Raw genomic sequence first — 11,779 nt, 5'->3', positions numbered from 1 at the left:
TTTCCCTTTCATCTTTCTCTTTTACTGTCTCCTTTTTCTCCCTTCCCTTTCTCCCCTCTCTCTATCTTTCCTTTTCTCCTCTCTTTTTTTCCCTTTCTCTCCCTCCTCTCTTTCCCTTTTTCCTGTGGTTCCTGTTCTTTCACCCTCCCTGTGCTGCTCTGCCCCCCCTGGGCGGGGAGTGAGTGGGGCTGTGGGACCCGGAAGGGTGTGGGGGGTGTGGGGGTGAGGACAGCTGAGCTGCGCTGATACTGTCAAAGCTGTGAATATCAGGAAGTCAAATGGGATCTCTCACATCCTCTATTTGGTGCTGAGAGACAGAGAGGAAAGTTTTCAGTGTGAGTGCCCGACTCACTGCCTGTCTGCCTGTCTGCCTTACTGCCTGTCTGCCTCACTGCCTGTCTTCCTGCCTCACTGCCTGTCTGCCTGTCTGCCTCACTGCCTGTCTGCCTGCCTGCCTCACTGCCTGTCTGCCTGCCTCACTGCCTGTCTGCCTGCCTGCCTGTCTGCCTCACTGCCTGCCTGCCTGTCTGCCTCACTGCCTGCCTGCCTGTCTGCCTGCCTCACTGCCTGTCTGCCTGCCTGCCTGCCTGTCTGCCTCACTGCCTGCCTGCCTGCCTGCCTGCCTGTCTGCCTGCCTGCCTGCCTCACTGCCTGCCTCACTGCCTGCCTGCCTGTCTGCCTGTCTGCCTCACTGCCTGCCTGCCTGCCTGCCTGCCTGCCTGCCTCACTGCCTGGTTTGCTGTGGGGGGAGTGCATTCTGATAGCACCCAAAAAGGGGAGAGAAATCCGAGAACCTCAGCACTGACACAAGTCAGAAAGGAGAGAGTGAGGACTGTGTCAGTCTCAGCGCCACTACTGCACCGGAGGGTAAGTACAGACCCGATCCGCACTCACCTGGTGCGGGAGCAGCTGCTGTGTGAGTGTGACTGTGTGTGTGTGTGAGTGTGACTGTGTGTGTGTGAGTGTGAGTGAGTGTGAGTGACTGCTGTCAGGGGCTGCGCTGCTTGTGTTCAGAGGGCTACAGAAAAGAGGGAGAGGGGAGTGCAACTGATCTTCCTACCGAGGTCTAACCCTTACCCATTGCTCTAGTCATGTCCTCCATGTGTGAGTGTGTGTGTGTGTGAGTTTGTGTGAGTGAGTGTGTGTGAGTGTGTGTGTGAGTTTGTGTGTGTGAGTTTGTGTGTGTGTGTGAGTGTGTGTGTGTGTGTGTGAGTGAGTGTGTGTGTGAGTGTGTGGGTGTGTGAGTTTGTGTGTGTGAGTGTGTGTGTGTGTGAGTGTGAGTGTGAGTTTGTGTGAGTGTGTGTATGTGTGTGTGTGTGTGAGTGTGTGTGTGTGAGTGTGAGAGAGAGAGAGCCTGGCAGTCACTCTCTCGCTCCCTGGCTGTTCATGGGGGGGGGGGGGGGGTTTGCTTGTACCACAGACTGACCAAACTGTAGTGGTATCATTACAATGTCTAATAAGTCTTAAGGAAATTATGATATATATTTTTAGATAATCAGAGATCACGAACTTGTATTTTTTTGGTTGAAGGGGCGGTGGGAGGTAAACTCTCAAATCCGCTTAATGGGAGGGTCCCCAGGCCTCAAATTCCACCTTGTCTTTAGCTTGTGAGACCTTTTATTGGAGTTTTCTTTTAGTCAGCCAGGTGTCTAACCCACGTGGAAATACGTCAACATGATCAGGCGGGTGTCTTGACACACACGGAAACCCATTACCGTGATCAGCCTGACACACCGTTGCTTAAGAGTCTCCAACCCAAACTGAGATTTTCGTGCATCCCACCTACACATGGAAATCCCAGAGATAAGATTGTTGGAATGGAATGCGCGCTCCCTCTCCCTGGAGGGATGCATCTGCTTACCTAATTCCGGAAAGTATTAGGCAAAGGATAAGTTATATCACTAATAATCCCTTAAAAAAATAATAATAATGTGGTCACTCAATTCACGGCTGTTTGTGGGACTCTGCCGTGCACGATTGGCTGCTGCCTTTCGCCCACGCAATATGCAGTTTTTCAATATATTCAGTTTCTATATCACTTTACAGTGTAAAGTATATATACTTTATACTATATATAAAGTATACTATATATAAAGTATATAAGTATATACTATATACTTTTTAAAGTATATATACTGTGAAGCTCTTTGAGACATCTCAAGATATAAGGTATCAATTGCAAGGATTGTTATAATTCTCTGGTCTAAAGTCTGAATACTTCATAGCACAGTAGAAACCCGGTTTGCAGTCACCTCACAATTGTGGGCACATTTTCACGATCTCTTTCATCGGCAATATTAAAAGATAGGCTGCAGGCTGTCTGTTTGCTTCAGTAAGCCGGGCACCTCACTATTCAGTACAGCGGTCATTGATTGCGGACGCTACAGCACCCTCCTCCTCTTCATACGCGGTACAAACACCCCCACTTGCATTCAGAGCACATGGTTTGTGTACATTGTTTTGATTTACTGACTGTTGACAAGTGCTGTAAACATGCCAACACGCAAGGAGTTATCCTTACATGAGAGAGGGGACTTAATCAAAAACAGTGAGGGCAAAAGTCATACACAATTGGCTGTGATCTGTGGCACTGGTAAGAACACAAGTTGGATGCATTCACAAAAGGAGCGCTGAATACAGGACAGCTTTTTTAAATGTGGTAATGCCTTTATTTTAATGAGATTGCAAAGTCTGGTTGTTGAACGTTGATCACCCCTGCCCATTACTAATGCCCTTAACATTATATCAGTGACCTGAATCACTCGACCTGTTTTCGTAATCAGGTCACCTTATTAAGTAGATCACTTTTGCCCAGTTCCTTGAGTGACCGAATTAGTGAAGTTCTACTGTTAATTCCTGTCACGTGCGCTGACTGCTTTTGTGGTGTTGTGGGGGGGCTGAGCACTGATCCTGGAAGGGGGAAGGGTCTTTAACAAAATTAGAAGACACTGGGAACACTCAGCGGGTCAGGCAGCATCTATGGAGAGAGGAAAGTGAGTCAACGTTTTGGGTCTACGACCCTTCGTTAGAACTGGAGGGACTTTGGCTGTTATAATGTATTGTTAAACGCTCCGAGCCACTACCTTGCATGAAGGGTGCAATATACATGCAAGTTTTTCATAGATTCATAGATTGCACTGCTCAGAAACAGGCCGTTTGGCCCATCAGTCTGACTGCTGTTTACACTTCATACAAGTGCCTATCCCCAGATCCATATCCCAGCTTTTCCCATTGTCCCTCAGCTTTGTTTGTTGTTGAACAGTGGAATGAGATACGCTCAGGACAACTGAACTCATTCCATTGTTTTAATAATAACAACAATATTCACATTGGAACAGCATCTTTCACATCAGGAGGATGCCTCAAAGCGCTTCACAAGGTTCACTGTAAAATGTGGACGGAGCTTTATTCTGTCTCTAAACCTGACGTACTGAATCTCTAACCCGCACTGTCACTGAACTGGGAGTGTGGATAGAACTTTTTCTTGCTGAGCTGTTCAGGTCATCAGCTTTACTGGAGTAAGTGAGACTCCCTCGTATTTACCCTCCCTTCACTCTACTCCTCAAAGAGTGCTCTTAGGTAGTTGCGCACTATTTGAAGAACAAGAATCAGTCTTGTTCTCTGTGTGACACAGAGATTTTTCATAGAAATTCCACCACACAGAGGAGCCATTTGGAGCATTGAGCCTGTATTGATGCTCACATACTCGCAAGCGCGCACACACGCTGATGTGTGAGAGCAGACATGTGGTCACACGCATGCACATGCATTGTGCGTGGAATAACCCCTGCCCACATGCACAGTCAAACAAGAACTTGCATTTACACATGGGGCGTCTCAGTGCGCTTAACAGTGACGGAGCCTGACGCCGAGCCAAGGGGAGGAAGGAGGTGACGAGGGTGTTTGTGCCTCACACATCTGCTTGGAGGCCAAACTGATCAGCACAGAAATGTTTCCAGTTAAAAACAAACCCTCTTTGCACCATCACTGCCTGACGTGAGCATGTCCAAACACAGGCTGGAATTTGCAAGTTGGATGATGATGGACAAACTCTCTGTGTGCGGTTTCTCTTTTGTGTCAAGGGACTGGTTTTAATTGACTGAGTTCCTGGCTGGTTGGTTGGTTAGTCGATTGTCGGATCACTTTCTGGGGATAACATTCCCTTAAAAAAAATAATAATTTGGTCACTCAATCCACAGCTATTTGTGGGACACTGCTGTGTGCAATTGGCTGCCGGTTTCGTCCATATAATACAGTCGGTTTACTTACAGTATATTTGAGGAAGTCTCAAAGACGTGAAAAGGTGCTGTATGTAATGCAAGGATTATTATTGTTATTGGTTGTCTTGCTCGCCGGCTGAGACTGTATACTCAGGATTGCTGAGGGGGTTGAAGCTGGGAGAAACTTTGGGCTAGGATTGTGTAATCTATGTTATTTTTAAATTGTTGCCCAATTGGTATTAAAAACTTCATCCAACACTGCTATTCCACTCGCACGATAGGTCATCCCCGGGTTAGGGAACGTCAGCATCAGTCCTGGCACACTCCTCCTTGTGGGTGAAACCCAGCCACCAATTGCACATCGCAGTGTCCCACAGCAGTCGTGGATTTGAGTGCCCACTTCTTTTTCTGGAGGGATTATTACCCCCAGAAAGCGACCCACCAATCTACTGACAATCCAACTGAGCTCCTACTTACTACTAGATAAACAGAGGCGTGTGGAGTAAGGAAACTTGATCCATGACTGTCTGTAGGACATTGCTTTACGCAATTGGCTGCCGTGTTTCGCCCCAAAAATGCACAGTCATTGCACTTTACAGTATATTCTGTGAAGCGCTTTGAGTCCTCTTGAAAACATAATAAGGCGTTGTATCAAATGTAGGGATTATTATTATATTTTACCAAAGGTTTCACCCTGCCCGGGAATTGAACCAGGGCCCTCTGGCTTGTGAGGCGAGTGCTCTAACCACTAAGCTCTGAGACATTGTTTGCAGAGTGGGGGGACGGGAACGGGCAGTGTGATGGCCCTATACCCACGCCGGATCAGGTTGAAGCCGTGGCTGGTGGCACAGGTAGAGAGCGGGCAGTACCCGGGACTGCACTGGCTGGACGAGCAGAGGAAACACTTCCAGATCCCCTGGCGACACGCCACCCGCCACCTCCCCTCCCAGGAGGACGAGAACACCATCTTCAAGGTAACCATTTGCCCGCCTCCAATCACAGTCACTACACCGCACGGCAAAACCGTGGGAAGCACTTTGAGATGTGACAGGCACTGGATCGAACTCGAGGATTATGATCAGTTATTACTGTTTCTTTCACTCTCTCTCATTTTTGTTCCCTCTCATATTCTTACATTCTTTCACTCTCTCACATTTTTTCTTTCATGCTCTTTCTTACTCTCTCTTATCACTCTTTCTCTTGACATACTTGTCTCTCTATCTTATTTTCTCTCACCTCTCTCTCCCTCTATGTCACTGTCACACTCTCTTGTCTGTCTCTCTTACACTCTGTGTTTCTCTCGCCTCTCACACTGTCCGCTATCTGTCTCTCTTACGTGCTCTCTCTGTCACAGGCCTGGGCAGTGGAGACAGGGAAATACCACAATGGTGTTGATGACCCGGACCCAGCCAAGTGGAAAGCTAACCTGCGCTGTGCCCTGAACAAGAGCCGCGAGTTCAAGCTCATTTATGACGGCACCAAAGAGACTCCCATGCAGCCATTCAAGATCTATGAAGTGTGTGACTTGCTGCCAGCCAACAGCGGTGACATGACCCCTGGTGAGTGCCAGCCAGCACCCAGCCTGGCCCCCAGCCCCCAGGTGTGATTAGTAAGGTTACAGGGTTAAAAGGTGTCAATCTGGCTTGGTTGGTCGTCCCATCTGGGGTCCTGTAGCTCAGTGGTTAGAGCACTAGCCTCACAATCGAGAGGACCTGGGTTTACTTCCCAGGCATGGCTAAACATTGGGCAAGTTTCCTTACTCCACGCGCCTCTGTTTACCAGCAGTAACTGGGAACCTGGTGTTAGGCAATTGGCGGATCGCTTTCCAATTAATAATGTGGTCACTCAATCCACGGCTGTTTGTGGGACGCTGCTGTGCACAAATGGCTGCCGTGTTTCACCCACAAAACATGCAGTCAATTCACTTTACAGTATAATCTGTGAAGCGCTTTGAGATGTCGCGAAGACCTGGTAAGGCACTGTATCAAATGCAAGGAATATTATCATTATTATTTTATAGTTGATTGATTATGAATGTATCTGACGCCTCTCTTTCTTTCCAGATAACCACGAGTATGAATGGGATGAGGAGGATGAGGTAAGTGGTGTGAAGGGCACGGCGTTCCGAGGTAAAGGACAGGAGAGGGGAAGGCAGTGGGACTGACAGACTCTGGCTGAATGGCCTCCTTGTGTGCTGTAACACTCTGTGACTTTGCCCCCTCCCCCCAGGCCTTCGATTGAGTGGTGGTCTCGCTGAGTTGGGTTCAGAATAGCGTCCCTCAGCATGACTGGGAGGATGGCGGGGGTGGGCATAGGGTCTACTTGAGCAGGACATCCTGCCCTGTAGAGGTGTGGGTTACAGAGAGACCCTCACGCTCACAATGGAGTGAGCAACGAGCACTGAGCAAGGCTGCCAGCAGCTGAGGTTGGAGGTGACGAGTTGGGTGGTGTCCAGTGGAGCGGAGGATGTTGAGGGTCTGATGGAGGGTTTTGGTTGACGGCTGGTATGAGAGGATAAAGGGAGAGGTACACCCACCCACTGGCCTGTGAGTGATGAGAGACAAACACTGCTCGTGCCGGAGAGGAGAGGTTAGTTAGGCTGTGTTTATCCCAAGAGTGTAGGGCTGTCTCAGCACAAAGCTGGTGTGGGCGGGCGAGTCACGTCTCTGCTTCTCTCCACAGCGACAGCTACACGACATGATGCCAACCATGAGCCTAGATGGTGAGTGCACTGACTACCCCCTCAGCCCCACCCACCCCTTCACGCTTTGTGCCCAATCTCCTGCCAGCAGGCAGTGCCAAGCTCCAAGTCCCCCTCCCCTAAACACTCCACACACCCAACCCCCTAAACACTGTATGGCCAACCTCCTCCCAGCGCCTAGTTCACCCCCAGCCCCCTCCTCACTCTCCGCACCAATCCCATCCCAGCATCCAAGTGCCCAGCCTCTTCTTACACCCCTGCCCATCACTCCCCCTGCCCCACCCCACCTTCCCTGCTGAGCTTTGATTCATAAACGTGTAGGGCTGTCAGTGACGGGCTGCCATGGTTTGACAATTCTCATGTTGCGTTTGTCTGTTTACCTGTTACAGAGGGGCCGATGGTGGCGCTGCCCCCTTACCCACTGCACACGTGGCCCAAACAGGAGCTGGTGATTCCCAACACTTGTATGAATGGAGGCGTGACTCACCCAGCTCTCCGGCCAGCCGAACTCTCACACACAAACCTGGCTCACACAGACCTCCAACATCCCAGCCTCATCCACACCAATCTGGACCCCAACACTGCTCCTGTGGGGGACATCACCCATAGCAACATGGATCTGCTCCCCCCCCACTGCCAGCCCACCGACCATTTCCCTGACTTCATGACGCCAGAGATGTTCATCAGCTCTCTGCCCCGTGAGTTTCTCCAATAGTTAGTGAGCAGGGAATGGGGTTGGACTAGAGAGCTCCAGTGGGAGAGCGAGCCCCAGCATAGACACGATGGGGAGAGAGAGAGAAGGGATTGGGGTTAGAGTAGAGAGCTCCAGTGGGGGAGCGAGCCCAGCACAGACACGATGGGGAGAGAGAGAGAGCAGGGAATGGGGTTAGAGAGTTCCAGTGGGGGAGCGAGCCCCAGCACAGACACGATGGGGAGGGAGCAGTGAATGGGATTGTGGTAGAGAGCTCCAGTGGACTCATACTCTCTCTCTCTCTCTTATTGTGAGGCAGTGACTGACCTGGATGTGAAGTTCCATTACCGCGGCAGGCAGTTGGGTTCAGTAACGGTCAGTAACCCTCACGGTTGCCGGCTGTACTATGGTGACCTGGGACCCCTCCCAGACCAGGTGGAGCTGTTCGGGCCAGTCACACTGGAGCAGGTCCGCTTTCCCAGCACGGAGGGGCTCCCCAACGAGAAGCAGCGTTTCTACACCAACCATCTGCTGGACGTGATGGACCGCGGACTGATCCTGGAGATCCACGGGCAGGACATCTACGCCATCCGCCTGTGCCAGTGTAAGGTTTTCTGGTCAGGACCCTGCCTCGACGGCCCTGCCCGACCCACCCCCATCGAGAGGGAGAAGAAAGTCAAGCTGTTCAGCCTAGAGAACTTCTTGAGCGGTGAGGAGAGGCTGAGTCTGTTTGTGAGGGGGTGTGAGAGGTTGTGTCTGTAGTTGATTGGTGAGTAGTCATTGGTGTGTGGTGATGGATTGATTGGATGGGTGTTGGTGGTGAATAGTGTGTATTGATTGGCAGGTGGTGATTGTTGTGTTGTTGTTGTCCTCATCTCTGCGCCCCCCCCACCGCCCCCCCAGCAGCTCCCACCTTTTGTTCAGGTGACAGTATAGGACTGTCAATCACTCAACATGACTTGGTGTTGTGTTTTGTGTTTGTTGAGTTTCCTGTGGGAGATAATGGGTCAGACCTTGGGGTGGGGGGGATGTTTAGATGGCTGCTGAGTCTCGACACTCCAGCACAGTGCAGTGCCGGGGGGAGGGCGATGCCATCCTTTGGGTGCGATATTAAACCCAGCTCTCCTCTGTGCCCTCTTCAGGATGTTGAAGATTGCAGCGCTGTTGGGAAAGAGAAGGGAGTTTCTCTCTCCCTCCCCGTGTCCTGGCTGACAATTCCCCAGATACAATCACTTATTTTCTTCATGGCTATTTGTCGGGATGTCACTGTGCGCAAATTGGCTGTAGCGATCGCTTACAAAATACGCAGTCATTACATTTTATAGTAAACTCAGTGAAGTGCTTTGAGGAGTTTCAATGAGGCTGTATGAAATGTGAGAATTGTAAATGTGTCTGCCGTGGCTGTGCTGATGTGTGTGTGAGACTGTGGTAATGCCAGTGTAAGGCTGTGTGTTAATGTCCCGCGCTGAGGCTGTGTGTTAATGTCCCGCGCTGAGGCTGTGTGTTAATGTCCCGCGCTGAGGCTGTGTGTTAATGTCCCGCGCTGAGGCTGTGTGTTAATGTCCCGCGCTGAGGCTGTGTGTTAATGTCCCGCGCTGAGGCTGTGTGTTAATGTCCCGCGCTGAGGCTGTGTGTTAATGTCCCGCGCTGAGGCTGTGTGTTAATGTCCCGCGCTGAGGCTGTGTGTTAATGTCCCGCGCTGAGGCTGTGTGTTAATGTCCCGCGCTGAGGCTGTGTGTTAATGTCCCGCGCTGAGGCTGTGTGTTAATGTCCCGCGCTGAGGCTGTGTGTTAATGTCCCGCGCTGAGGCTGTGTGTTAATGTCCCGCGCTGAGGCTGTGTGTTAATGTCAGTGTAAGGCTGAGGCTGTGTGAGAGTTTTCCAGCTGACAGTGGCCTCTGTGCTGGGTTCCCAGAGTTGATCCTGTACCAGAAAGGCCAGGCCAGTGTAGCCCCGCTGTACGAGATACACCTGTGCTTCGGGGAGGAGTGGCCGGATGGCAAACCCAGGGAGAAGAAGCTCATCATGGTGCAGGTAACGATGCTCCGCCCGGGGGGGTGGGTTTCCCCCATGACGCTTTGCCCTGGGGGTGGGTCTCGCAACACCCTGCCCAGGAGCGTGGGTTCCCCACAACACTCCACCGGGGGGCGGGGGGGGGGGGGGAGATAGGGGAGGGAATGATTCCCTGCTCCTCCCTGCCTTGGGGGTCCCTGGCAATGAGCCCCGGGGGAGGGAGGTATTTCTCTGCCCTGCTGGTCTGTGCCTCTGATGCTGCTCTCTCTATGGCAGGTGGTCCCGGTGGTTGCCCGCATGATGTCGGAGATGTTCTCGGGGGAGCTGTCCTTTGACAGTGGCAGTGTGAGGCTGCAGATCTCTAACCCTGACCTCAAGGACAACGTGGTCCTGCAGTTCAAGGAGCTTCACCGGCTGCTGCAGTCACAGCACGAACCCGGCCAGTGGCCAGTCCAGCCTCTGCCCCCCTGCTAACCTGCCGTGAGAGACTCCATGATAGAGAGACACAGAGAGAAGAGACTCAGAGAGAGAAACACCGCCACTGAGAGACAGAGAACGTGAGCGTGAGGAGCCCAGCCATTGCCACCCACCAACCTGCAGTGAGGGACACTTGAGAGACAGAGAGCGCGGGCGTGAGGAGCCTGGACACTGCCACCCACCGACCTGCAGTGAGAGACACCATCATCAAGAGAGAGAGACGGAGACACAAAGAGAGATACAGAGACACATAGAGTGACTGTGAGGAGCGCAGACACAGCCCTGGAAAACAAGGACATCCCATTCTTCTGCCGAAGTGGCCAACACTGATTCTATTGGGAATGTCGCCTCTCACTTTCCCGAGGATGGATTTTGTCGGGAGATTTGATTCCCTGTCGTATTACATTCTGTAAATAGTAAGACTGCTTCCCGCACACTCACATTCCCAATAAACCCAGAACAGAGAGAGCGGTCGTTGCTTCTGTTCCTAACTGAGTGAGGACAATCCCAGGACAGCCCAGCAACTCCCCCACACAGTGGCCATGTGTTTTTTCTCCCCCCCCACGGTTTAAGCAGTGGGATTGTCAGCCAGGACACTGGAGGGTGGGAGAGAGAGAACTTCCTTCTCATAAATACCTCAAATCATCAGACCTCAATGGAATGGAAACAGAAATGGAATCCATTTTTCTTTTATGAATAATAATATAATTCTTGCATTTGATACAGTGTCTTATCACGTCTTTGAGACATCTCAAAGTGGGGGGTGAACGGGGAAGTGGGGGGTTGTTATCTCAAGGGGATGGAAACGAGAAAGGAATGATGGGAAGGAAGCGATCTGAGGAGGGAGACAACGGAGGAAGGGTTGGAGACAGGAAACATCCTCAGAACAAAATGTGAATATAGTTTAATTGTTCTCGCGATGGCTACACCAGCCGGAACAGCACCTGCCCTTGAACCCTCCCCCCCACTCCCCTCCCACCCGTAACAGCAGGTACAGCACTGCAAAGGGCAGCCGGTTGCCAATTTCCCCCCAAATGCGTTGGCGATGCCAGGCCAGTAAACTGCTCACAGACACACACTGGGGGGGCAATGTTTACCCAGTGGAGGGTCTCCCACACTCCGAAGGGCAGGTTCCTCCCAGAGACCTCCGGCTCCGCCTCCAGCATCAACCAACACTGGAACCCCACCCTATAGAGCAGTGTGGCCCATGGGCCGGAAGTGGCCCCCTCCCCCCCGAACATGCTCACGGGTTATGTGCTCGATGGGTCATGTGTTTTAGGGTATTTTCGTGATTGAATAAATCTTGATTTATGACTTAAACCGAGAACTATTCAGTCAAGAACATTTTTCTTGTCGGCCGACCATAAAAGTTGCCCACCACTGCTGTAGACTTTCTCTCTCCCCATATATATATATATATAAAGATATATCTCCTTATATAATGTGTGTATATATGATACACATATATATATATATATATATATTCACACATTATATATACATATACACATATATATATAGAGGTTCTTACCCAGCTGATGCCAAGTACAATAATTAAATCTTTCCTGTCCATTAAAAAGTTAACAGTTTATGATTTTCCTCCGCCCTCTTCCCCCCACAAAAAAAAAGTTCAATCAGTTCCTGATGCTTTAAGCACGGTGCGTTTTCCCTCAAATTC

At 50.9% G+C, this 11,779-nt stretch overlaps 1 protein-coding gene across 1 annotated transcript; it reads left to right on the top strand.

The window, feature by feature from the left end:
- The first annotated feature begins 699 nt into the window (after positions 1–699).
- LOC103190185 (interferon regulatory factor 6) lies at positions 700–10,822 on the top strand. Its single transcript, XM_007910885.2, has 9 exons — positions 700–867; positions 4,994–5,194; positions 5,575–5,779; positions 6,284–6,318; positions 6,903–6,942; positions 7,311–7,619; positions 7,932–8,321; positions 9,527–9,645; positions 9,901–10,822. Exons 2-9 carry the CDS (start codon positions 5,021–5,023, stop codon positions 10,096–10,098), a joined length of 1,470 nt encoding a protein of 489 aa, XP_007909076.1. The 5' UTR covers positions 700–867; positions 4,994–5,020; the 3' UTR covers positions 10,099–10,822.
- The last annotated feature ends 957 nt before the right edge of the window (positions 10,823–11,779 follow it).

Source organism: Callorhinchus milii, unplaced genomic scaffold (assembly GCF_018977255.1).
Source record: "Callorhinchus milii isolate IMCB2004 unplaced genomic scaffold, IMCB_Cmil_1.0 Scaffold5, whole genome shotgun sequence".
Classification (NCBI taxonomy): domain Eukaryota; kingdom Metazoa; phylum Chordata; class Chondrichthyes; order Chimaeriformes; family Callorhinchidae; genus Callorhinchus; species Callorhinchus milii.
Note: the sequence above shows the minus strand (reverse complement) of the source record. Positions and strands in the feature narration are given on the sequence as shown.

Bases quoted from the DNA above. Each gene is read 5' to 3' on its own strand.
- LOC103190185 (XM_007910885.2), top strand. From the start codon at position 5,021: ATGGCCCTATACCCACGCCGGATCAGGTTGAAGCCGTGGCTGGTGGCA. The intron at 5,195-5,574 runs GTAACCATTTGC...TCTCTGTCACAG, and splicing joins ACGAGAACACCATCTTCAAG to GCCTGGGCAGTGGAGACAGG. The intron at 7,620-7,931 runs GTGAGTTTCTCC...ATTGTGAGGCAG, and splicing joins GTTCATCAGCTCTCTGCCCC to TGACTGACCTGGATGTGAAG.